A 23,490-nucleotide genomic window follows, 5' to 3' on the forward strand; every position below is an offset into this window, starting at 1 on the left:
TTATTATCCCCATCTCCCACATGGGGACACTGGGAGCCAGAGAGGTAAAGCAACCTGCGCCAGGTCATGCACCTAGTAAGTGGCCGAGCTGGGATGTGATCTCTGGCAGCGTGCACCAGCGTGCAAGCTCCTAACTAGTATGCTCCACTCCTTCCCAGGCGAGTCAATCGTTTCTCTATTTCCTGGACCCTGCCCTACCTCCTTCAGCTTAGGGATGAGTGTTAGGTGCAGTAGCCATATAATGTACCAATCAAACTGCCCAGAAGGAAAAGGAGCGTGATTACCAACAACATCAGGACAGCAGGTGTAAATTAGAGCTGTCTCAGGCAAACCAAACATTTGGTCACCCTGGTGTTAGGGCACTGAAATAAGGAGCCTCTGCCTGGCCCACAGGTCCCCTCTAGGCAATGGGAGGCCCGCCCTGCCCACCCACCGAGGTAGGTCTCGGGTTTTCCCTCTAGCACTGCAGCAATTAGCCCATATTGTTATTATTTTGTTTGTATGGTTTTTTGTCTGCTTCCTCCTCTGGACTATAATTTCTCTGAAGTCAGAGGCTGTTTTTCTCACTGATGTTCCCTATCCCTTAGCACAGGAGCCCACCAGTTAGGGACGCAATCTTTGAATTTATAAAGGCATGGTACATTTCTCACTCCTGGAGGGAAAGCCAGAGGGTCTGCTCTTTCAAGGGTCTGCTCTTTCTCTAGAACTCTCTGCAGAGCTCCAGGGTTCTAAGTCAGACAAATGAACTCGTGAGATGGGAAACTACTTCATCTTCCATCTTGGTGGCTTGAGTTGTCTTGGGTACTGGGTCTTTCTCTTTGGAAAATAGAAAATGCTTCCCAGATAAAAGACGACCATTTCACAGGAGACTCTTCCGCCCAGGAACAGCTTTCTGTGGCCAGCTGGGGCTAAGGCAGTTTCTGGGAGGGCAGCTAGGATATTGAGATGGAGCCTTCTCGGGAAGGGAAATGGCAGCTGTGGTTCTGCAGATGTCGATGTGGCCTTGGGCCCTGGTGGAGGGGGCACAGCCGTCTTTGGTAAATGGGCCTGATGCCAGGGTGACACTTTATGTGGGCAGGATGGTATAGATTCCAGCACAGCATGGACCGCACGCAGGCCACCACCCTCCACTCTTTCTCACGCAGCAGGGAGGGCTCTGGGTGCTGCGAAGTTTGGAGCATCTGGCCCAGTTCTCAGGCCAAATCTCCCCAGCACGGTAGCCTGGCGGGTGGGTAGCTGGTCCAGCAGGCCAGAGTATCGCTGCTTCCCACACACCTGTAATGGAGAGGTGTGAAAGCAGGCCTCTCTCCACTCTGCTGGGGTGTGGCCCCCTTTGCCCACAGGCCACACCTCACCCATGGGGCTCACTGCTGCCATGTGTAAGAGACCGGCCTTCTTTACCCAGGCTCAGCGCCAGTGATGGCTCACGAGACCACACACTCTTTCACCATATGGAAGGCAGACAGAAGAATGCCTCCAACCTGTTCCAACACACACCCCCGCTAAGGGCACTTGCCACCACCCATTGGCCTCTGCCAACATGGGAGGCTTGGGAGGACCCTATGGTTTCACTTATCCCACAGACACCTCCTGGGCAGCAGGGCTGAGATGGAAGTCTTTTGTTTAGGGTCTCCGGATAGAAATTCCTGTTTGGATTCAGCTGAGTGTAATCACATAGCACCCATCTTCCCCACTCCCCACAATCTAAGGCAGAAAGATGACCTATTCAGACTCTCAGATAAAGAGTTTCAGAAACTTATAGGAGGAAGTAGGGGCCTGGGACTCTTGAGGCCTGACAGAGATGCACATGTAAAAGGCGGGAATTTCTGACTGGCAACTAGTGGCTTTGACCTGAGCTGTAGATGGGGTGCACCCAAACCAGACAGAGAAAGAACAGAAGATGCTGCAGATTCCAGGACTTGATCCTGCTTTCCGTGCCCACATCCCAGCTGCCGCCTCGAGCAGGACTCTGGCATTGGCTTCTGAGCATCAAAGCCATACTGCTATGATGTGCTGAGGACCTACTATGTGCCAAATAAGCATGAAGCCATTTTGCATATATTAGCCTCTGATACAGCCACCTTGTAAGGGAGGTATAATTATTAGTCTGCATTCTACAAATGTGGAAACTGAGGCTTTGAGACATTTGGACACATGTCCAGGATCACATAGCTAGCCAATAGTGATTTCTCTGGCTCTTAAAAAAAAGATTCTGATATCTTTCACAAGGCCAAACTGCCCTGCACAAATGCTCTGAGCCTGCTCCCCTGGAGCCTGCCCCCTGGATAAAACGCTCCCTGCAGTGGACCCACCTTGCCCCTCTGTCCAAACACCAGGTTCTGCACCCACAGCCTCATCAGCCCTGAGTCTAGGCTGGGTCCCAAAGTCTCAGAGGGCATGCTCAGAACCCTTAAGAGCCATCTTTCCCCAAATCTCAAGCATTCAAGCAGTAAAGGGGGCGGGGGGTACAGACAGCTGTCAGAAGTGGTTGGTCTTGTGGGAGGGGGAAAATCTGAAGAGTTGCCTGGCAGGCAAGTAGGAGCAGGCCAGAAACCAGCTGGACTGGACTCCAGATGTTGCTGAGCTCCTCTCCTGCCCCAATGGCCCAGTGTCTGGAAAGTCAACAACTCAGCCGCAGAAGCCACCTTCTTTAAGAAAGCACACTCGATTCCCTTCAGAAATGGGGATTTCCAGCACGGAGAGGCTCTCTGGCAACATGCAGACAAAGGGGATTGTTGCTGCCCTGTTATAAAAACACTCCAAATGAATGAAGCCCTGGGGGCTGCCAGTTCCCAATTTTCTCCTTTTTTTGTGAAGACAGTGAGCCTAACAATGGGACAGGAAATCATTTGCAACAGGCAGCCCCTGGGGGCACTTGTCAAAGGCTGGGCCAGGATCAGGTCCTGTCTCCATCCCTTGTCATCTGGCACTGCCACTTCCTTTGTCTGCCCCAAGTCCCTGGTCCATTCCTTTTCGGATGGTGAACAGAAGCCCACCCTCGGGCTGGCCACCCAGGACCAGGAACTTAAGTCTGTTGGGGAAGAGGCCTGAGTAGTTGACAGCGAGTTGCACAAGTCACAGGTAGGGAGGTGCTGAGTGAGAGACCCAGTTCCCAGAGGCTTGCTTGCTCTCTCCTGGGAGGCAGGAGGGATCACCCCAGATCATGTGAATTCACTGTGCTATTATAATTGGCTCTCCCTGCCTGGGCTTAGATCTGCCTCTTCCTAGCTTTGACCTTGCGCCTGCTCATCTGTAAATGATGGTAACGGCTCCCTCCAAGAGCTATTGTGAGGATCCGTTAGAGAGCTGTCTATTTAAAATGCTTTATAAACTGCAAAGCTTTGTTTAAATGCTTTTAGCCCATGTTAAAATAAGTCAGATATTATCACTCTTAAGCTTGACACTCATCAATGGCAGCCCCATCACACGTGGGTGCTATGGCCAAACCAACAAGCAGGGGGCCTAGGACACAGGCACACCATTCACTTTAGAGAGTGCTTGACTCACTGCTTGGTCTCTGAACCCATGGGTGGATGAAATCCAGTTTTTAGAGTTCTTTGAAATTCTTGGGTGGTGGGCTGTGATAAATCTAAAGTTTGTATGTGTGTCTGTCCTAAACAGTCCTGACTTAATTAGTCTTTTGTGACTTTAGGACTATCTTATCTTCTAGTTCCCTGGCTACTGTCAGGGCTGAGTTAAGAGGGAATTAAGGTCAGAGACTGAAGAGTGTGTATATAAGAGGGGCAGAAAACATGTATTTTGAATAGATGTGATACTTAAATTCACTGTTGTTTTTGGATTATTTATGCATTAAACAAGATTTAGTTATTCTAGTATTTCCATAGGTTTATGAAAACTAATTATACTGAAAATAGCAGCTACCACATATAAAGACTTTACTCTGTGCTAAGTCCTTTAAATGTATTACCTCAATGGATCTCCACAAAAACCTTTGGAAGTGGGTCCAGCCATTTTCCATTTAAAGCTGGTAAAACCGAGGCCTCAGAAATGACATGAGTTGCCCAAAGCACATAACTAGTAAACAGAAGAGCAGAGATCCCAGCTTATGGTCTTTGATTCCAAAAGAGTCTAACCTTTAGGCTCTAGAGTCTATTTCACTAACTGAACAAAATATTCAACTCTGCTACTATGTGCCAGGGACTGTTCTATGTGCTGAGGGCTCAGTGGGAAAAGGCCAACCTGTGGTACTTACGTAGCAGAGGAATGAGGAGAGGGGCAGATCAAGTAATTAAACAAATACACAAGCAGAGTAATTTCAGACAGAGGAATGTGCTATAAACTACAACAACAAAAAGAGCAGGTAAGGCGATGGGGAGGGAGGGACAGCTTCCTGGGTGCAATGCAGACAGTAAACAAGTCACTTCAGGGGTTACTAGATGCACCAGTCGGGGGAATACATGGAAATAAGGACTTAATTTCCCCAATAGCTATTCTTATTTCTTTTACTTCCATTCTGGGTAAACAGATGGAAATTTAATGCACAAAAAGGAGGAGAGGAAAAGAGCTTAACATTGCAAATCTCCTTGAAATGGTATTTAAGGGAACCACAAGTCAGTAGCACAAAGCCACCACTGCCATCATCTCTATTATCTGTTAAGAAAACACTTTCGCAAGCTGAGCAAAAGATTAACGAGCCCACTTCTTCAGACTGAGCACACAGCCTATCCGTGGGCGCTTCCTATTTATGTAAAGTGCTCATCTGAGGGGAAACAGCCCCCTCTGCATCTGGAATGGAACAAAGAGCCGCCTCTCTCCTGCTGTGTACCTCGCTTGTTTTGGGAGCATTTCCCCAGAACTTGGGGAACTCCCCAGGAAGTAGTCCCTGCTCAGATGTTCACTTTACACAGGAGGAAACAGGCTCCGGAGGTAAGGAGACTTGCTCTGCTCACAGAGCCCGAGGAGGAGGGGCTGGGTTTGACCCTCCTGCCAGGGCACCCCTGAGGATGCACAAAGTCCTGCATAGAAGCATTTGCCTAAGCAACGATTAGTGATGACCTGAAAACAAGAACCCAACACCCACCTAATTTTTGTGTTTTTAAAATGTAGATCCATTTTGGTCATGAAATATGCACTTTGAAACAACAAATGTCCTTCTGTGACTTTTGCTGCCCCTGCCACCTTGCCTGTTCCAATCTTTTGTGGTTAGCCTTTAAGGCCCCATTAAAAACCCAGTTTCTCCTGATGCCACCCCCCAACTACTCCAGCCTTCTCAAAGATCCTCTTTAATATGATGGTGGAGATGATGATGGTTGACACATACTGTATGCCAGGCACTGCTCTAAGTGCTTCGTTAACTCAGTTAACCCTAACAACACCCCTAAGAGATCAGCGCTTATTATTCTCATGCTAAGGAGGACAGACTGAGGCACAGAGGCCAAATGACACGCCCGAGGCCATGCCCAACTCTAAGAGACGGAGCTAAGATCGAATTGAGGCAGACTGCAGGGTCTGAGGGCAGACCCAACACATTATCATGCAACCCAGCTCTCTCTTGCACTGTCTGCTTGTTTGTTTTCATTTTTGTTCTTCTGTCTTGTTTTCATGCCTGCCTCATTAGGCTGGAGACTCAATCACATAAGCCGCTCTTCATAATTCTTATCTTCCTTCCCCCACCGATCCACAGACGTACTGGGAGGAATGTGAGTTAATAAGTAAAGCACTTAAGAGGGTATCTGTCTCTAGTAATATGTGCTCTGTGATGCTAGCTATAATTAGTAGTGGTGCTTGTAAGTAGTTGCATTATTAATTATCATTATTGTTAGTAGTAGTGGTTATATTAATAATATCAATAGTAGTATTAGTAATTGTATTAGTAGTAGTATTACTAACCTAGATGTCACTTGAGACCACGTTTTAAGAAACATCATATTATATCAATGAAGGAAGAATATTCTAGATGTCAGATATGTCATCTAAACATGATTATGACCATTATAATAATAATGAGGAGGAGGAGGATGGCAACCACCGTTTAATAAGTACTTTTTCTGTGCCAGGCATGAAGCTAAGTGCTTTACCATATTATCTCATCTAACCCCAGTGACCATCTTATTATTGTCACCATTTTACCCGTGAGAAAACCAAGGCCTAGAAGATAAGCTGACACCTGCTAGAAGGCAGCAGAGATAACACCTCTAGGTGATCCTTCAGCAGCACCTGAAGTCACAGGTGTGGACTTCAGGCGGAGGGGATAGGACCCGTAAGGCTGACACCTTTGCTGCCTCCAGCTTTTCCAAGTTCTGTCCACATACTGGCTAGAAGCTCTTGGCCAGCATGACATGGAACAGGGCAGCCAAGAGCTGGGCTGGATATACAGCATCTCCCACCAGGATCTCACTGGGACAAGGGCTTTGACTTTTGAGCCATAGCCCTAGTAGCCTGTGCAAAAATAGCTTTATAGGAACTGGGGGCCAAGATAGTATCACTTTGGGCCCTTGTCCCTCCTGAACCTGCCCGTTGGCGCAGGACAACATGCCAGACAGCCCCAGGCTTGAGTGTTTTGGGTGGACCTTAGTAGGAATGTCTCTCCTCACAGCATCAAGGCAAGCAGTGCGGGAGGGGCTTCCTGCAGCCTTCTGCTCCTCTCGTTCTCAGAAGTGGTGTGGGGAGAGAAGCGAATAAAAACCAGCCAATCACAGCAACCACCGAGCAGGACCACTTGGGCAGGACCTTCCAGGCCACACGCTCAGCCCTCTCCTGATGTTGGCCCACGAGGTCTGGGCTCCCTCTGCAGCTTCATTCTGCACTGCTTGTCCTGTTCTCTAGCTCTGCCACACGCTCCTTGCTGTCTCTCCTAGGTACATTTCCTCTGCCTAAAGCCAGTGATCATGCTAATAGTTATAGTACCGTAAATGCTTTCCCACCCAGCTGCTGAGACCTAGAGGAGTTGGCCCCAAAGGCTGGGACCCACCCGGGTCTTAGAGCTTGAGGACCAGGTCTCAGCAGCTGGGCGGGGAAGCTGTAGCCTGGTATGGTGAAAGGCATACCAGAGAGATTTGGTTCACAACTCTGCCAAGCCACTCAGCAGCTGGGTGCTCCCCACCTTTGTAACATGGAGGTAATGTGAGTACCTGCCTCGCTGATTTGTTGAGGGGCACAAGAGAAGGAAATACCCTTAAAAAAGAAGACCTGGCTACTTTTACATGTGTTATCACACTTCGTCCTCCCCAGTGGAGTCTCTTAGCTCCTTTATAGATGAGGAGTCTGAGGCATGGAGGGACCTCTGCTCCCGAGCCTGTGCTTTCCTCTGTGTGGCCTGGCTCACTACAGCAGCAGATTAGAGCAGTGGTCCCCAACCTTTTTGGCACCAGGGACTGGTGCTCCTATGAGAATCTAATGCCTAATGATCTGAGGTGGAGCTGAGGCGGTGATGCTAGTGCTGGGGAGTGGCTGCAAATACAGATAAAGCTGCGCTTGCTCATCTGCCACTCACCTTTGGTTCCTAATAGGCCATAGACTAGTCTGCAGCCCGGGAATTGGGGACCCCTGCATTAGAGTGCTTTTTGACCCTTGCAAAGCTGCCCCACTTGCCACCCTGCGTTCCCACCTTGGGAGGCTCTGGTGAGAAGAGGCCTTTATGGAGAGATACCAAGACCCCACTAGACAGCGCAGAGGCAGCACATGCCTTAGCAGGGAACGCCAAGATGAGCTTCCCACAAGAGGGAACACATGTCTCACTGGTTAGCTGGTTGGATGTGGCTGCACACAGCCCTCAACTAGAAGGAAGAATAATTTCTTCAAGGCAGCAATCTATGAGCACAGACATGAGTGGCACAGTGAATGGTGCCTTATGGCTAAACCCATGCTGTCAAACCGAGACCCTTGGCCCATGTGTGCAAAGCAGTGGAAATGTCACTTAATCCCAAGAGACCCAGAAATCCCCAAACCATCAAGTCTCCAAACCACATACCTGCTGTCGCACCTTAAATCAGATGCTCTGTCCAATTCTGGTTGGGGACCTAGCCCCCCATGCTCCTGACGTAGGACAGAGGGAGGAACTTTCAGGGAATAAAGGGAGGGGGAGAGAGACAGCCAGACAGACACAAAGCCCCAGACACACAAGCAAAGCTCTGCTTGGAGCCCTAGCAAATTCCAGCTACTCTGTGTTCGAGGACAGAAGGTTTTCCCTAGAGCTCTGGTGAGGACATCAGAGTAGCATAAGGAACACAGTCAATAATATTGTAATAACTAGTTATGGAGTCAGAAGGGTACCAGGCTTACTGGGGAGATCACTCGTATGTAAATGTCTAATCACTATGTTGTACACCTGAAATGAATATAATATTGTAGGTCAACTGTAATTGAAAAAAAAGGATAACGAAGTGGTGGTGCCTTAGGGGATATGTGGCCCAGCCTCCAGTGGCAGTGAGCTCAGTGGCCCCCAAGAAAGGCTGGCCAGGTTCTCCAAGGCCTGTGGGGCCTGGCCCGTCAGAGTGAGTCCAAGCACGGCAGGATCCACTTCCGCAGCCAGGAACTGGGCAGCCAGAGAGCTCAGGGCTATATGCTGGCCTGGGTGTTCTTTGGCTGTCCTGTTAATGCCCAAATTTGAAATTCTGGGATTCTTTTTTTCTAAAGTGGTTTTGATTTCCCACAGGTCTCATATTCATTAAATGATTCATGGGAACATGCCTTTGCTACCAATTGCTTTGTGGCATAGACTGTGGTTTTTAAATAATGAGATATCGAAACACATACACGTGTATATGTCACTTCCCAAGCTCAGCTATTGCAGGCAGACAAGCAACTCGGGTCCTACAGAAACCCTGATGCTTTGTTTTAGAGCATCAGAGGCTGGGAACCCTCCCGGGGGGAAAGCCAGGGGACAGCCACAAAGACATCAGGGGGATCTCGGCACAGCACTGACGGAGGAGCACCTCCCTGGCCTGCCCCATGGCCAGCGGCCACAGTCACAGCCACACAGCCAGGCAGCTCCGGCAGTGGGTCCAAAAAAGGCTCCCTGTCTTTTTTTCCCAGCCACCAGGCCCAGTCTAGCACCCTCGGGGACATCACCGAACAAGCAAGCCGCGGCCTCCTACCCTATCCCAGATGTTTTCCTTGCCCTTTCTCCTTCCCTGACAATTCCGGCAACCGCAACGATTTCTCCACAAAGCAGAAACAGCTGGGGGCAGGGCCCATGCTCTGCTTCCACCTCCCCGCTAGACGCTTCCTTCGGAAACTTCGGGGCCTCCACCTGCTGCCTTCTTTGTCTGTGTCAGGCCCAGAGTGACCTGTCTTGGCCCCATGAACACTGTCCATCTCCCAGAGAAATAAGACAATGGCAATCTAATACTGATGCCAGTTATAACAACAATGCTGGCAGCATTTACCAAGAATCTACTACATATGTGTACTGGGCCACTATTGCTTTATGCCTCTCGTAATGACAGCCTGTGTAGTGGTTATGAGCAGGGCCCATGTGGCCTTGGCAAGTTACGGAATCTGTCTCTATTGACTCACCTGCAAAATGGGGCTGCAAAGAGCAGCAAAGAGCAGCAAAGAGCACTCATCTCCTGGAAGCGTGTGCATTAAATGCGTTAACACATGCAAAGTGCTCAGCACAGTGCCGAGCACATAGTCAATGCTCAGAAAATGTTGACTACCATTACTTAGTCCTTACAACTGCTTCATTGCCACCTCCATGTTTATAGCTGAGGAAACTGAGGCTCGGGGACACTGGAACCTTGCACGAAGGTCTTAAGGTTCATAAATGCCAGCGTTGCTGTCTGTGCCCAAGCTGCCTGACTCCTAGGCCACTTCATTGCCAGCTCTCAGTTTGTCATCTGTCTGTAGGATTTCCAATGTTTTCACAATGGCTGTTTTTAATAAACTAAGGTGCAGGAATCTACCTTTGCACCTTGGTTTTCTGTGACCGGCTGTGGAGGCACTGGAGACGTGAGCCTGGTGTGGAGTGGGCGTGAGGAGCACACGGTTGATGACTCGCTGCCACATAAAGACGACGGGCAGCTGGGGCAAGGGGACTGGGAAGGTGGCAGCACTTTCTGTATCAGGTCCCAGATCATCTTCCTGCATGATGGGCACAGAGCCCCTTGGGCCCCTTCCCTCTCCTGGGCCCTGCCGTGTGGTGGAAGACAGGGCTTCCTCAGCCGAAAGCAGGTCTTTCCTGCTTCCTGGATCTTCAAGCACACAACTCTCGAGGCCATGGACAGACCCTATCTCGGTGGCCATGTGGTGGCCTCCAGGTAAGACTGACTCATGCCAATATATATGGTGTTTTGGGCAAATTATAAAAAACTTGTCCTCTCTAGGCAGAAAAGTTTTAAAAGATGGCCCTCTGAGTATCCCAATTAGAAATGGCACCCTGTCCTCAGGCTGACATGGCACCATGTGTGTCCTCCACTTGGGGCCCATGTGTGTCCTCCCTTGCTGGGGCCCATTGTGCAGCGCACAACCTGTTCTGAGTGACCTGCCCCAGGCTAGGAGAGGCCTGGGACCCTGTAGAGAAAACATTGGACTGGCAGCCACAGGCCTGGCTCCTGGGGCTATTCAACCACGAACCCACTAGAGATCAAATAACTTGCCAGAGCCATGATGTCTTCATTTGTAAAATGAATGGATGGGGCAAAACACGCCTTAGATCCCTGACGGTGACATCACTGTCATCAAAAGAGGTGACCGCAATGACTGATGGAAGGCCAGTTACCACCCAGTGTCTTTCGCAGAGCACCAGCTCACTAGATCCTCACTACCACCTTTCCAGGTAGGTATGAACATTTCACTTTTTGAAAGAGCAACTGAATTTCAGAGAGCCCAGGAAGTGAGCACTAGAGCCGGCAAATCTGAGACAGAGGCCAAAGACAGAAGCCACATTCGGAGCCTCAGTGACCCCCTGCTACATCAGCCCCGGGTAAGACAAGCCCACTGCATTCCTGGGCCAGGTCTTCCTCCATCCGTATTCCTAGCCCAGCCGCCTCCTCGGAGGCAGGAAGGCTATCGCTAGGGCACTTTTCTCGCCCTGTCCATCGGTCAGTCAGTCAACACTCACTGGGTAGCCTGCTCCCCCGGGTGTGCAGCCCAAAGAAGATCCCTACCGCTCATTGTTCAGGGCCATTCTCGGGGGGTCCAGATTGGGGTTCTCCATGGACTCCATCTGTGGACACCGCAGGAAGTAGTAGAGTGTGTGGAGGGAGTCTGGGGACCAGGTGATGGGCTGGGGCGGCTGGCGGGCCTGACGGGCAGGGCTGGAGCCAGGACACAGCGGGTGGCGGCCTTGCATGTGGTGCATGGCACGGGAAACCAGGTCACCTGGAGGAGAGGGCAGAGGGACGGAGAGAAAGAAAGGAAACAAAAGTCTGAGTTCGCAGCCCACATTCTTCCAAGAATCCTTGTAGCTAAAGAATCGGCTCCCCTCGCCTCGCCTCTGTAATTGCTGCTTACCCTGGAGCCAACAGGCGGAGGTGGGGACTGTGTCGCCTAGACAGACAACAGCAGCTAGGTTTCCCTTTCACTTCCAGTCTTGCCTTAATAGCTGAATGAAACACTTGGGGAACCCATCTCCTCTAGAACTTATGCTAATGCAGTTTCATTTTCAACACCCTGCTCTCTCCACCGTCCCACGGGCCTCTCCCCAGCTCTTTGACGAGGGACTCTCTCTGGGCCTCTTCTCCTAGCCTCTAACAACTAGAGCCAGACTGAAGGGTGACACCCCCCTGTGCAGCCTTGTGCAAAGGCTCAGGAACTTCAGCAGAGAAGCTACCTCGATCCCCACCACCTCAAGCAAAACTACCAGCCCCGCCATCTGCTGAGTGTTCACTATATGCCAGGCATTCACTTCCCCAGAAATAGGATTTAATTTGACCCTTAAAATGCTGGGGGGCAAGTATTATCCGCCAATTTACAGAAGAAATTGAGCCTAATCTGGTAATCAAATACTTACATTTCCCTGGTCACAGGATGGCCACAGTATTTAGAGGTTGAGTTAAGTGGCCAAGGTCATGTGGCCAGTAAATGAGAGAGTCTAGATTTGAATCCAGACCTGTGACCCAGGCTGCCACCTGCCCTCCTGAAGTCTAAGGGTTCTCAGGGCCCCATATCCTGAGCTGTGTTTCTGCCCAAATTAAGTCTTTTCAATATCCCACCAGCCTGGGCAGGAAATGTCCCATCATTGTGTGTGAGGCCACAATGCTGAGAAAGGATGGGTGAAACAGCCCCAGGCCCCTGCAGGCCCCTCTGCGGTGCCTTTCCATTCTTCTTAGGCCTGAGAACCCAAGGAGGCCTCTCCTATGGGTCAGCTTCCCCGCACAGGGACATGGCTGACCCCAAGAGGGGAGAAATAAGCAGGTTTTAATTTGGCAAGTTAAGTGTCATCCTTCGTATGGCAGAACCAATTCATTCATATATTCAGATAAACTTCACTCTGCAGCTTCTATGAGTCTGGTACTCCATTCCATTGCATCCCTAGCAGTCTGCGCAGGATCTATGGCATAATTGATGCTCAGCAAACATTTAGAGAATGAAGAAACAGCCTTATGCCTTCGCTTCATTTTAAAAACCAGTGCTGGATGGCGCTCAATTTGAGCTCACTAACTGCCCAGTTCTCCCCATGACAGCCACAGTGATGGTGTTTGGCTTCTAAGCAGGGCCAATGACACTCCTGGAATTGGAGATCTCCACGGGGAAAAAGCCCTCCATGGCGCCCACCCCCGGGTCCTCACTCCTACCTGCACGCCTGACTCTGCTCATCCCTGTACTTGTAGCCCAGCTGTATGGGTGCCCTTGGCAGATCCCAGGGCCAAAAGGTTGAGGGCAGTGAGTTACTGACAACTGGCTCCCACCTCCAAGACTCTGATTTAATTGGTCTAGACAGGACTCAGGCATCTGTATTTTGCAAAAGTTCTATCTGCGAAGCTAATGTCCAGTCAGGTCTGAGAATCACCAGGTAAACGAATCAGAGCATAGATGCCAGAGTCAGATACGCCTGGCTCCAAATCAGGGCTCTGCTACTTTTAACTCATGTGCTTTACCTAAGTTACGTATCAGAGCCTCAGTTTCCTCATCTGTAAAATGGAAATAATTGTGTCTAACCTAAAAAGTGTGAGGATTCAAATAAATAGTAAATATAAAGCACTCAATGTCATACTTGGCACAGAGTATTTGGTAAAGGTTAAATATGACACCATTATGATTATTGTCCCATTATTATTATTCCTCTGTCCTACAGGCCACTTTCCATGGTGCTCTTCCTTCTAGGACCTCTGCCTGCAGTGAAGCACTGCCCCACATTTCCCAGGGGAGGAGTCCAGGCTCTGAAATGCCAGCTCCCAACCCTGCCCTTGGGCTCCTGGGTGGTAGAAACCGGCACTGACACCCCCAGGTCAGCCTGCCTTAGCGCAGCTAGTTGTACAGCTAAATTGGCTGCAGTAAGTTGAAACCTAGCTCCTCTTGTCATAACTTTGGCAGGACCACAAGGAGGAGAAGTCACAGAGCCTGTGATAGCATCGGAGAGAAGTCTTGTTGAAATACCATTTCAAAGGCAGAGAAGGTAGAAGTCATTACCATTAATTACACTTATGATTGTTTGATTGTTATTGGTGTAGAACCCTTTGGCAGCACCTTTCCAACTAGAATGCAGGCAAGAAAATCACAAGAAAGAAATGAGAGAGGCTCCTAAGAGCTCCTTAAAGGGGCGCCAGGAACAGAGATGCCTTTGGAAGATTCAGAAAAACCAGGAAGGCAGCAAAAGGGCAGCTGGAGATGGGGTCTCCAGACTTCGCTCCAATCCCAGTTGTGCGCTGTCAATCTCTCTCAAAGACCAAAAAGACAGATGCCTGCAGATAACTCCAATTAAGCATCTAAATACTTACACTGCTCTGCAACCCTCATTTATGGCCAAAGAAAGACGCTCGCTTTGGCTATTCTCCCAGAGTGATTTTCCTCCTTAGATTTTCTAGGCTTCATGATAGACGTGAAAGGATGGGCAAAATCTCATTCCATCTTTACAACTACCCCTTAAGGGAGGTATTTCCATTTTACAGACGAGGAAACAGGCTCACATAAGTTAAATGATTTGTCCCAGTTGTACAAGTAAGCTAACCAGCCAAGACTTGAACTAGGGCCCCATGTCCCAGCCCCATGCTCTTGGCTATTGCACCACTGGAACTTAAAAATGTGGTCTGCAAACTGGGACAGGTCTGCCAACTGTTCGTTACTGGTTCACAACGAGTTAACTTCAGACATTAAAAAACTCCCATAGCAATTGGACTGAGTGATTTTATGTCTATCTGATCTAATTTTAAAAAATAGCTTACATTTTACATCTTTTATTTCACTTTTCTAGGCATTCATTTTTATTGTTTTATTAAAGTTTCAGTCAGCAACAGGATGTAGGGGCAGGGCAGATAAAATCCCTGGCTATCACCACAGCTAGTGTGAGAAGCTGTGGCTCTGCCTGGGCTGTGCTCCTGGTTTAGCACTGGTGGACACTCAGAGCTGCTTCTGGAACATTCTCGAATTTGAGAATCAATTGATCTTAAGCTGGATGAAATCTCAGTCTTCATCCCAGAAACACCCACAAGGCATGAAAAACAAGCCTTCACTGCTTGTTAATCATGAGAGCCTTTTGCTACAGGTTTCACTCTGGTCTGCCCACCCCTCGTTATGAGCCATCAAATAAAACGAGCAGTGAGCGTCTGGAATTTAGCGCCGTCTTCGAAATGAGGCCTACACCATCTGGCTGCCGTTAAAAAGAAATGTTTCGTTTTTCTTACTTTTTATTCTCTCCCATTTACATTTTCATGGGTAGAGGAGCACAGAGAAAACTACAAGTGCCCCAGCTCCCTGTGCGGTTGACCTGATATAAGAGAGAAACGTCTTGACCTACCTGGCAGACTGGTCTTGGCGAGGTGCAGGGAGTTAATGCATGTTAAACCCAGGGTAAAGCTTTAGGTACATGTGGCTCAGTGCCAAGTATCACTAGCCTCATTAAGTTCTTTAGTCTTGGAGTGAAAAACTGCAATGTCGGCCTCCACCTTATCTCCTCCCTCCTTCACAGTGGGTGAGCAAAAACCCAGGTTTCAGAGAGTTCTGGCAACTTGATGCAGCCTGTCCAGTTGTCTGTGAAAAGATGTTATGCAGCTGCTTCCTCCCTCTGCCCCCAGGAGCGGCTGGGCCAGGATGTGACCCACTCCTAGGTGGGATTTAGGAGGCAAACACTTAGGAGGATGACAGAGAACTCATTCCTTCTAACACACACACACACACACACACACACACACACACACACACACACACACACACCACACACACACACGCGCGCGCGCATCAGGTACAGTCCTAATCACTAAGGATACAGAACAGCAGGGGGCAAAGCAGAGAAAGTCTCTATTCTTATGAAGCTGATATTCTAGTCAGATGAGAGAGATGATAAACTATTTACATGTAAATATGGGATAAATGTCAAGTGGTGATCAGTGCTTTGAAAAAATCAAAGCCATAAGAGAAGGGACAGGAAATAGAGTGGGGTGCTCATTTATGCAGGGTGCTCAGGGAAGGCCTATCTGATGAGATGTCATACGAGCAGAGACTTGAAGAAAGTGAAAGACCAACATACTTTAGTATTTGTGAAAAAGCTCATGGGCACAGAGAATAGCTAGTGCAAAGGCCCTGGGGTAGGAAGTACTTGGCCAGGAGGCCGGGGTGGCTGGAGCACAGTGAACTAGAGAAGAATAGCAGGTGATAAAGCCATATGTTCGATCTTGGGCTATGGTGAAGACATCGGATTTCACTGAGTGAGATGGGAAGCTGTGGGGGTGGATGGAGGGGATATTGAGCAGATAAGTGACATAATCCAATTTGTGTTTTAAATGGCTCTGGTTTGGGCTGAGTTGGTAGCAGTGGTAAAAGGAGCAAACTAAAGTTTGGATAGCTTAGAAAGTAGAACCAATAGGACTTTGTCTCTGGGCTGAACAGTAAGGCCAGAATAATGACAAGCCCTTCTTTCCCCAAGGGAATTTTCTGAATGCTCCCCTTTGGCTGGCTGTGGATTGTAGTGGACACAGAGGCCGCCACGAGAAAAAGCCAAGGATCAGAGTTCAGTCTTGACCTCAGCCACCCTGAATGGGCTGCTAACCACATCTAGGAGCCCAGAGCCCCACATGATAAAGAGCTTCGCTAAAGCCAGGCACGTCGGGAGTCAAGCCCCCAGTGACTCTTACTAGCTGCGCGACTTGGGGGAAATCATTTTTCTTTTCTCAGCCTCCATTTCCTCATCAGGAAAAACTTTGCTGAATTCTTTTCAGGAATAAATGAGATCATGTGAATAAGGCACTTCATGCCGTGCCCTGCATATAGTAAGTGCTCATTTAATGTTCAAAATGCAACATAAAACCAAGGAGCTCTTCAGTGGTCTGAGGGCTGAGTGAGCCCCTCACTGTTCTCAGGGCAGCAGAGTTTGCCAAACACAGGCTGTGCTTGGCTCCCAGTAGCCCACTGTCAAGGAGACATTCATCACGGGTGGAAACCAAGCCATACATTGAGCCCACTTTCTGCAGTGTCTGTCAAGGGGCAGGGGACCCAGGTGGCCATGCTGCAATGCTCCCAGGAGTCAGAGCTGGAGGTCCCATTTTCTCTCCCAGCCCTATTACTGCTCTGCTCTGTGACCCTGCACCAAGTACCTCTGTTTCCTGTCCTGGGAAGGAGAGGAAGAATGGAGGGAGAATAGGAGGAAGCTGTGTCCTGAAGAAACAGAAAGGTTTTCTTCAGTGTTCGGGGGCCAGAATACTTAAAGAAAGCAAAAAGGGAAAAGGCTGGAGCAGAGTAGAATTGCATCTGTTTCCAAACTGTGTGCTATAACCCTTGGCATGTGTGAAAAAGCCCTCCATTCGGCGGTCTCGTGACACAGTGAGGGAGAACTGAGGAGGAAGAGTGTGCAGTTTGATTTCTCAAAGAGTTGCAGCAACGAGAAGGACAGATCAGGAGATGCAGGGCACTTCTTGCCTCCTAACAGACTCTTGTGAAGCAGCTTCAAACCGTAATGACCTAGACCAAGGGGTTTCCAGCCGTGTTCCACAGAGCAGTGAGGCCTGGGAGACGCCCAGGGCCGCTGCAGGACCGAGGCCGCCCAACCACACCCTCCTTCAGCCAGAGCAGTTGTTTTTTATCTTCCTTTTTCTATGTTGAGTTTTTAAGGGTGCTTTCTTTTAAGAAAAAAATACTAGTTGTAAATTCACAGCCTTTTGGGCCAGACAGGTAAAATAAATAAATGAAACAGGCCAGCTATAAGATAATGACTATGTGACAATGCAGGGGACACACGCTGTCTGCGTAGCTGCTACTTAGCCCCCCCTCATCACTGCCATGCAGGAGAGGGATGCAGCGTTGCCAGACCATCTGATTTTTTCAAGAGAATCCACAAATCTGGATTTGTGTGTGATTAAGTCCACATGCTGGCCAAACCATACATGTTTGTGAAACGCCAGTTTGCAACCTCTGGCCTAGAAAGATGCAGCTTTCAGGGAAGGCAAGAAGCACAGAGGAGGAGGAGGCCAGACCCCAGAAGACGACCTCACCCCTCCTTCTCCTTTACAGCCAGCTAGACATAGATGCCACACTTACTCAGCTCCGAGATGCTCCCCACGCAGGTGGCCAGGAGGGACTGCTCCAGTGTCCGGAGCTCCAGCTGCGCATAGGCATCGGCGCGCTCATCATGGCCCAGGGACCCGCCGTTGTAGGGACTGAAGTATGCCGGGAGGGAGAGGACACCTGTGGGGGAAACAAGGCAGACAGGTCACCTCAGGAAAGGAGCAAAGCTCCGCAGGCCATGGCCCTGCCCTCACTTCCTCTTAGAGCAATCTCAAGGCTCCACGTGCAGACCACTGACTTCTTACTAGGGGCCAGGGTGAGGTGCAGCCGACTTGTACACGTGGTTTTAAGCCACGCGGAGACCTCCCTTTCTTGGAGTGGCACAAGGAACTGGCCAAATGACGCCTGTGGGACATACAAGGACTCGTGCACTCCTTCACTTCTTCATTCGCTGAATGTTTACAGAGCGCCTCACTCGGCCCAGGCTCTGTGCTCCATTCCCAGTGCTGGGGCGACACAGAGAGACCCGGCTCTGTCTTCACGGTGCTGACGGGAGTGCTGAGCCGGATGTCAGCATCTACCTGACTGTCTAAAGGGCAGCGTCACCCTCAGTCCTTTCCCTCTTCAAGCCACGAGAGGGACTGGGAGAAACTACGGAGAAAGAGATGTCGCCTTCTCCCCTCTAAGAAGGGGACACGTCCCAGCCGCTGGCCAAGTCCAATTAGTGTTTTTCATTAGCACTTCGGCAACGGAGAAACGGGGCTGTCAGCATTAATCCCAGAGGGCGAGAGCCCGTAAATTTCTCTAACTCTCTGTGTGGCTTCTTAGAAAGCACCAGAAAAGTAAAATCAGGCTGGCTGAAAATTACATGTTGGTTCTTAAGAGCATGTGATCACAGAGATTCCCAGCTTTTAGTAACTGCTGTTGCTTTGATCAATGCCTCTTTGTCCATCCACCCTGAACTTTTTTTTTTTTTTTAAGGAAAATACCCATAGAAATTTAATCAGTCCGTTTTGGGAAAATCTCTTAAAATTCCTTGAGATAACTGGAGAGCCCCTGGGAGGTGGCCAAATTCGGGTTAGAATTCCCTGTTCCCCCCACAGAAATGTAACGAGGATGACAACAGCCACAGGGTATGTAGCAGAGCAGTTACGGTAGGGCTGGAACATTTGGGTTCATGTTTTTTGTTGTCACTTAACCAGCAGTGTGATCTTGGGCGAGTTACCTCACTTCTCCGTGCCTCCAACTCCTCACCGGTTAACTAGAGATAAGGAGAGTACCTACCCCACAGAGCAGCTACGCGGATTAACTGAGATGCTGGACGTCAAAGCTTGGGCCACTGGCTCAGAGTGTGGCTCAGAGAATGTGCTTGGTCGGGAGCTGTGGCATTATTTTTACTATGCGCTGGGAATGTAGGCTTTGTTTACACTATCTCACTTTTCTTTCAACAAGGTATGCACTTCTGTCCCCATTTTAGATGCTGGGAGACTGACGTTCAGGGAGTTTGAACAACTTGTTCACTAAGTGACAGAGCTAGAGAGAGCTAGGATTCGAACCTGGGTCTGATTGACTATAAACTGTGCACACTTAACCCTCTGAAAGCCCGGATCCAATGAACACACCCCCAAGCTCATCTATGGCTGTCCTGATTTGGTGGCTTGTGAATGTGATAATACTGCTGTATTATTACTGCTCGCTTTACCCACAGAAGCCCTTGTGCTGAGCCCGGTGTATTTCTCTTTCTTGGGGCAAACACACATGGCATTCTCTTCCTGCCTAGATGCTGACCACTCTGTATGTTCATCAGGTGGTCAGCCCTGCCTTCCTAGCCTGCCATTCCTCTGACCCAACCTCCCTGCCCTCTTTTGTGCTGCCTCACTGCAGCCTGGCACTGTCTTGGTGTGGCTTAGACTGGTCTCCCCCACTCCCCACCCCCAATCTCCCTTTGCCCCTTCTTGATGGCAGTGGCCCCTCCTATCACATCCGGCACTGACTCCTGTCTGGCAAGGCCCCGCATCAAAGAACTTCCTCAAAGCCGTTTCCAGGGAGAGGAGGAGGAAGGCATGACTGCCCCCTGGGCCAGCCCTATTCCCCAAAGCAGAAACTCTCCCTGAGAGCTGAGTACCCATTAGGAAAAGTTGGCTTTGAACATTAAAACAAGTGAAACAAGAGAGAACAGCTTCCCCCTGCCTCCCCCGCCCCACCTCTACACAAGCTAAAACCCTCAGACAGCCCAACATTTGAGAAATCCACACAGCTATGGGTCCCAGTACAGCCCTGGTTCCTCCTCTTTTCTTTGTTATTAATCTATAGAAACAACACTGGGGACATGTGGATCACATTTACAGTGCTTAGGGCAAGGGAATAGGAAATTCAGCTTATTTGTCAAAGGATTCTTAGAGAGAAATATTATGTCGATGGATCTAGTAACAGGAGTTGGCAGCTCCATTAATAATTGTTCCCATTTTCCCAGTCATCACCCACCCACAGGGACTTTCACTTAATACTGTGGCAAAAGTAATTATGAAGCTATTATTAATAATAGTAATTGATAGCATCACCGCTTTTGCATAGTACCTTCTGCTTTTAAGAGACTTTTTATATCGAGTAATTTATTCTTCTGGCAACGGAGGGAGGACAGTCATCATGAATAAGAGCCGCGTCACCAATAGTGCTGACTGTTATTGAGGGCTGACTACGTGCCATGCACTGTGATAACGACTTACATGCCATGATCACATATAATTCCCTGAGCCTTCGTGAGGTACCTAATCACCCCCATCTTACAGATGAGAAATCCAAGGCCCTCTTCCCAAAGTTAAGTAACTTGTCCAAAGTTATTGAGGGTCTAAGACTGAACTTGGGCTAGAATTTCAGTCTCTTGATTCTCAAGCTGCTGAAATGAACTGATATTCTAACTTTGGCCACCTTGTCCTTTAGTTAAACTGTACTAGGATATTTGCAGGAAGAGAGGTTGTGTTTGGACCTGCGATTTGATAGGATGAAATTCAAAGTAAGATCCAGAAATATGACTTTCCTTTAATGGTTCCCAGGCCCCTCCTGCCAAGGACACCGGAGGCCTCCCATGAAATTCTACAGATGGAAGGTTGTGTCTCCTATTCCCACGGATCCTTCCAGAATGCAGTTCCACAGCTTGTCTTCCAAATCTGCCCCTTAAGAGAGCATTTTTTTACGTCAATTTAAATTCTCTCTCCCACCTAAGCTTCTTTCTCAGAAGTTCTCATTGGAGATGGAAAATATTTGCTTTAAATTCTCTCAACACCTCGATGCCTTCTTTGCCTCACACAAATTTCCAGTTTTATGATATGGACCCAAGGCAAGGTCGCTCTGGAAAAAGAGACTTCAGAAAAAAAAGAAAAAAGAAAAGAAAAGAAAAAAAGGGCATCTTTTTTTTCCCATTTAGTAAAATCCTTAGGAAAAACTGTTTATTTTGGCATGATGGAAAAGAAAGCATGCTGGTGTGTTTCCCTTGATCCCGTTATTAGTTAAAAAGGACACCCGAAATGGACCCCTGTTGAACTCTGTAAAAGTTATAGAGGAAACCCACATGCACCGCTCAGATCGCGACTGTGAAATGAACTTCTGGGTGTGGAGCAGCGAGCATGATCGAGCTACCCTTTGCCTTCCTCTTCTACAAAATCAGCATTTCTGTTGAAACGCTCCATGCGAATGTGCTTTGCATGTGAAGCCTCTGCATTTCTCAATGTATATACAGAACTATAATCTTCTATCACTCAATTTTTCTCAGCCTAGTTGCCCAATACCTGAATCTGGGAACTCATTATCTCATTCCCCAAAACGCTGCCACCTCCTCCACTGTGCCTTCTCTGAGTACAATGCCACATCCACCCAGTTGCCCAACAGCAGACCTATGAGTCATCCTTATCAACTCATTCCCTCCTTCGCACATCCAATCAACTACCAAAGCCTTGCTGCTTTTACGCTTTTACCCGCTTAAGACTGCAAAAATCTGTCACTGCCATGCCCCAGTTCAGGCCACCATCTTCCCTCACTGGCTACTGTGGCAGTGTGCTCACTTGTCTCCTGTCTCCAGTTGTGCCCCACCCTGGCCATTCCTTACTCTGGTCACCTGTCTCTGGGCCTTTACATGCTTCAAAGACTCCCCCACTGCCCTCGTGAAGAAATTTAAACTCCTTTCCACAGATAAGAAGAAACGGCATTCTTCTTTCTTTCTCTGAAATTTAGAAATGAAAATAATTCTGCCAGTAAACGGGGAAATACCCAGCACCTCCCAGGAAATCATTCGAGTTAGGGAGCCTACGCACAAGCACACCCGATCCTGTTTCTCCGTGCTGTGTTCCCAGTGTCCATCACTGGGCTACGGTCCAGCTCTGGGTTTAGAGACCTGATGTGTTTCCTTCTGAAGTGATTCTCCACCAGTGCCCAAAGAGGGCATCGTTGAGTTACATGGGGAACCCACTGCCCAGAAGACTGGGAACCCCACCCTCTTTCAGTGGTTGCCAACCAGGAATTCAACCCGGGTTTCAGCTTGTAGAGGCAACAAGTCCTCCAAGCCAGCACCATGCCAGAGGCAGATGCACTGCACACTGGGTGGACAAACCAGGCTTTCAGTGCAAAGGTTTTTCAGAAGCAGGGCTTAGCCCCAGGGCCATACCAAGGGCGTTGTTTCATTCTCTCCTCCGAAATGAATGTGGGGGGTTGATGTGATGGCTTCTCAAGTCTTCTCCAGGGCGGGGATCCTACTCTCCGACTGGTCTTTCCGTGTACTTCCAGCACTAAAGTATACCCCTCAAAACCTCTTTCTCTCTTTCATTCTACCATTTAACTTCTGAATTGTCAACAGTAAGCACTAATAAATCCTGTTATTACCATTTCCTAAAGGTTAATTTCCCCAACAGCTATAACAACCCTCCCCCTCCATAGACACATGATTTCAAATGTAAAGAAAACATCCTTTTTTTTTTTTTTTTGTGAAAACTGGATGGATTTATAGATCAGCTTTTCTGACCAGTCATCAAAAAGCCATCAAGACTGTAACATAACAGTCCCCTCAACTCAATAAACCATAACCAGTGCTCTCCTCAAAGTTGTAAATGCTTTTTTTTGCGGGGGGTGGGGGCACTGTGACTACAGTGGGCCCAGATACCTGTGCAAGCAAGCCTGCGTGGCGGCACTCTCCCCCGCCCCGCCCCCACGCTCCCGCCAGGCTCACCAGCCGCCCAGTTCAGGGAAGCTCATTTGTGAAGACAGCAAAGGCCTGTCTCCTGTTTCCTGAAAAACAGAAGCCGGAATACAGAGGATTACTCTTCCACTGCCCTCGTGAGGAAACTTGGCAGGGCATCTTCTGCCCGTTTTCTTAGGAGCTGGGTGCCTGGGTGGGATTCAATTCATAAGCTTCTGAAAATAAAAATTATATTGCCCCGCTGAACAGTTTCCAAAAAGCCCACACAGTTCAACCCTTTTTATTTTTTTTTAAAAAGTGTTTCCATTCTCTGATCTAGAATGTTATATATAGTACATTTAATGCCCAGTTGTATATTAGTCATACCGAAACAAAGTGCTGAAAAGTTAAAGCATGAATATTTTTCAGAAAGATCCGAATAGAGTATACAGATAGTGGATTCTAAAGGAAAAAAAAAAAAACTTCATTGAATGGTATTTTTCCTGAGATGCTAAGCCCAAAGAAGTTGGGGGAAGGGTGGGTATTGAGGCAAGGGGAAGATGAAGGGCACAAGAAGAAAAATCTAGAAGTGGAATGAAATATGCCTGACTGATGAGTTGTCGATCATCCATGAAAAAATGACTCATCGAGAATAATCGAAAGCTCATCTAATTCTTGGACAGAACCCATTTGATGGGACCACTATACTGTGAGGCCCAAGTGTTTGAGGGAGGAGAAAATGTCGGGAGACGGGGAGAGTATAGTGCGGG

General features: G+C 48.7%; 1 protein-coding gene across 1 annotated transcript in view; it reads right to left on the reverse strand.

The window, feature by feature from the left end:
- Positions 1-23,490, reverse strand: part of ABTB2 (ankyrin repeat and BTB domain containing 2) — a 178,317-nt gene that overhangs the window by 26,473 nt on the left and 128,354 nt on the right. The window contains exons 2-3 of the mRNA XM_011356806.2: positions 17,590-17,736; positions 11,070-11,283 (exon numbers count right to left, since the gene is read on the reverse strand). Of these exons, the coding sequence (XP_011355108.1) occupies positions 11,070-11,283; positions 17,590-17,736 (361 nt within the window). The remainder of the gene's footprint in view (positions 1-11,069; positions 11,284-17,589; positions 17,737-23,490) is intronic.

Source organism: Pteropus vampyrus, unplaced genomic scaffold (genome assembly GCF_000151845.1).
Source record: "Pteropus vampyrus isolate Shadow unplaced genomic scaffold, Pvam_2.0 Scaffold31, whole genome shotgun sequence".
NCBI lineage: Eukaryota > Metazoa > Chordata > Mammalia > Chiroptera > Pteropodidae > Pteropus > Pteropus vampyrus.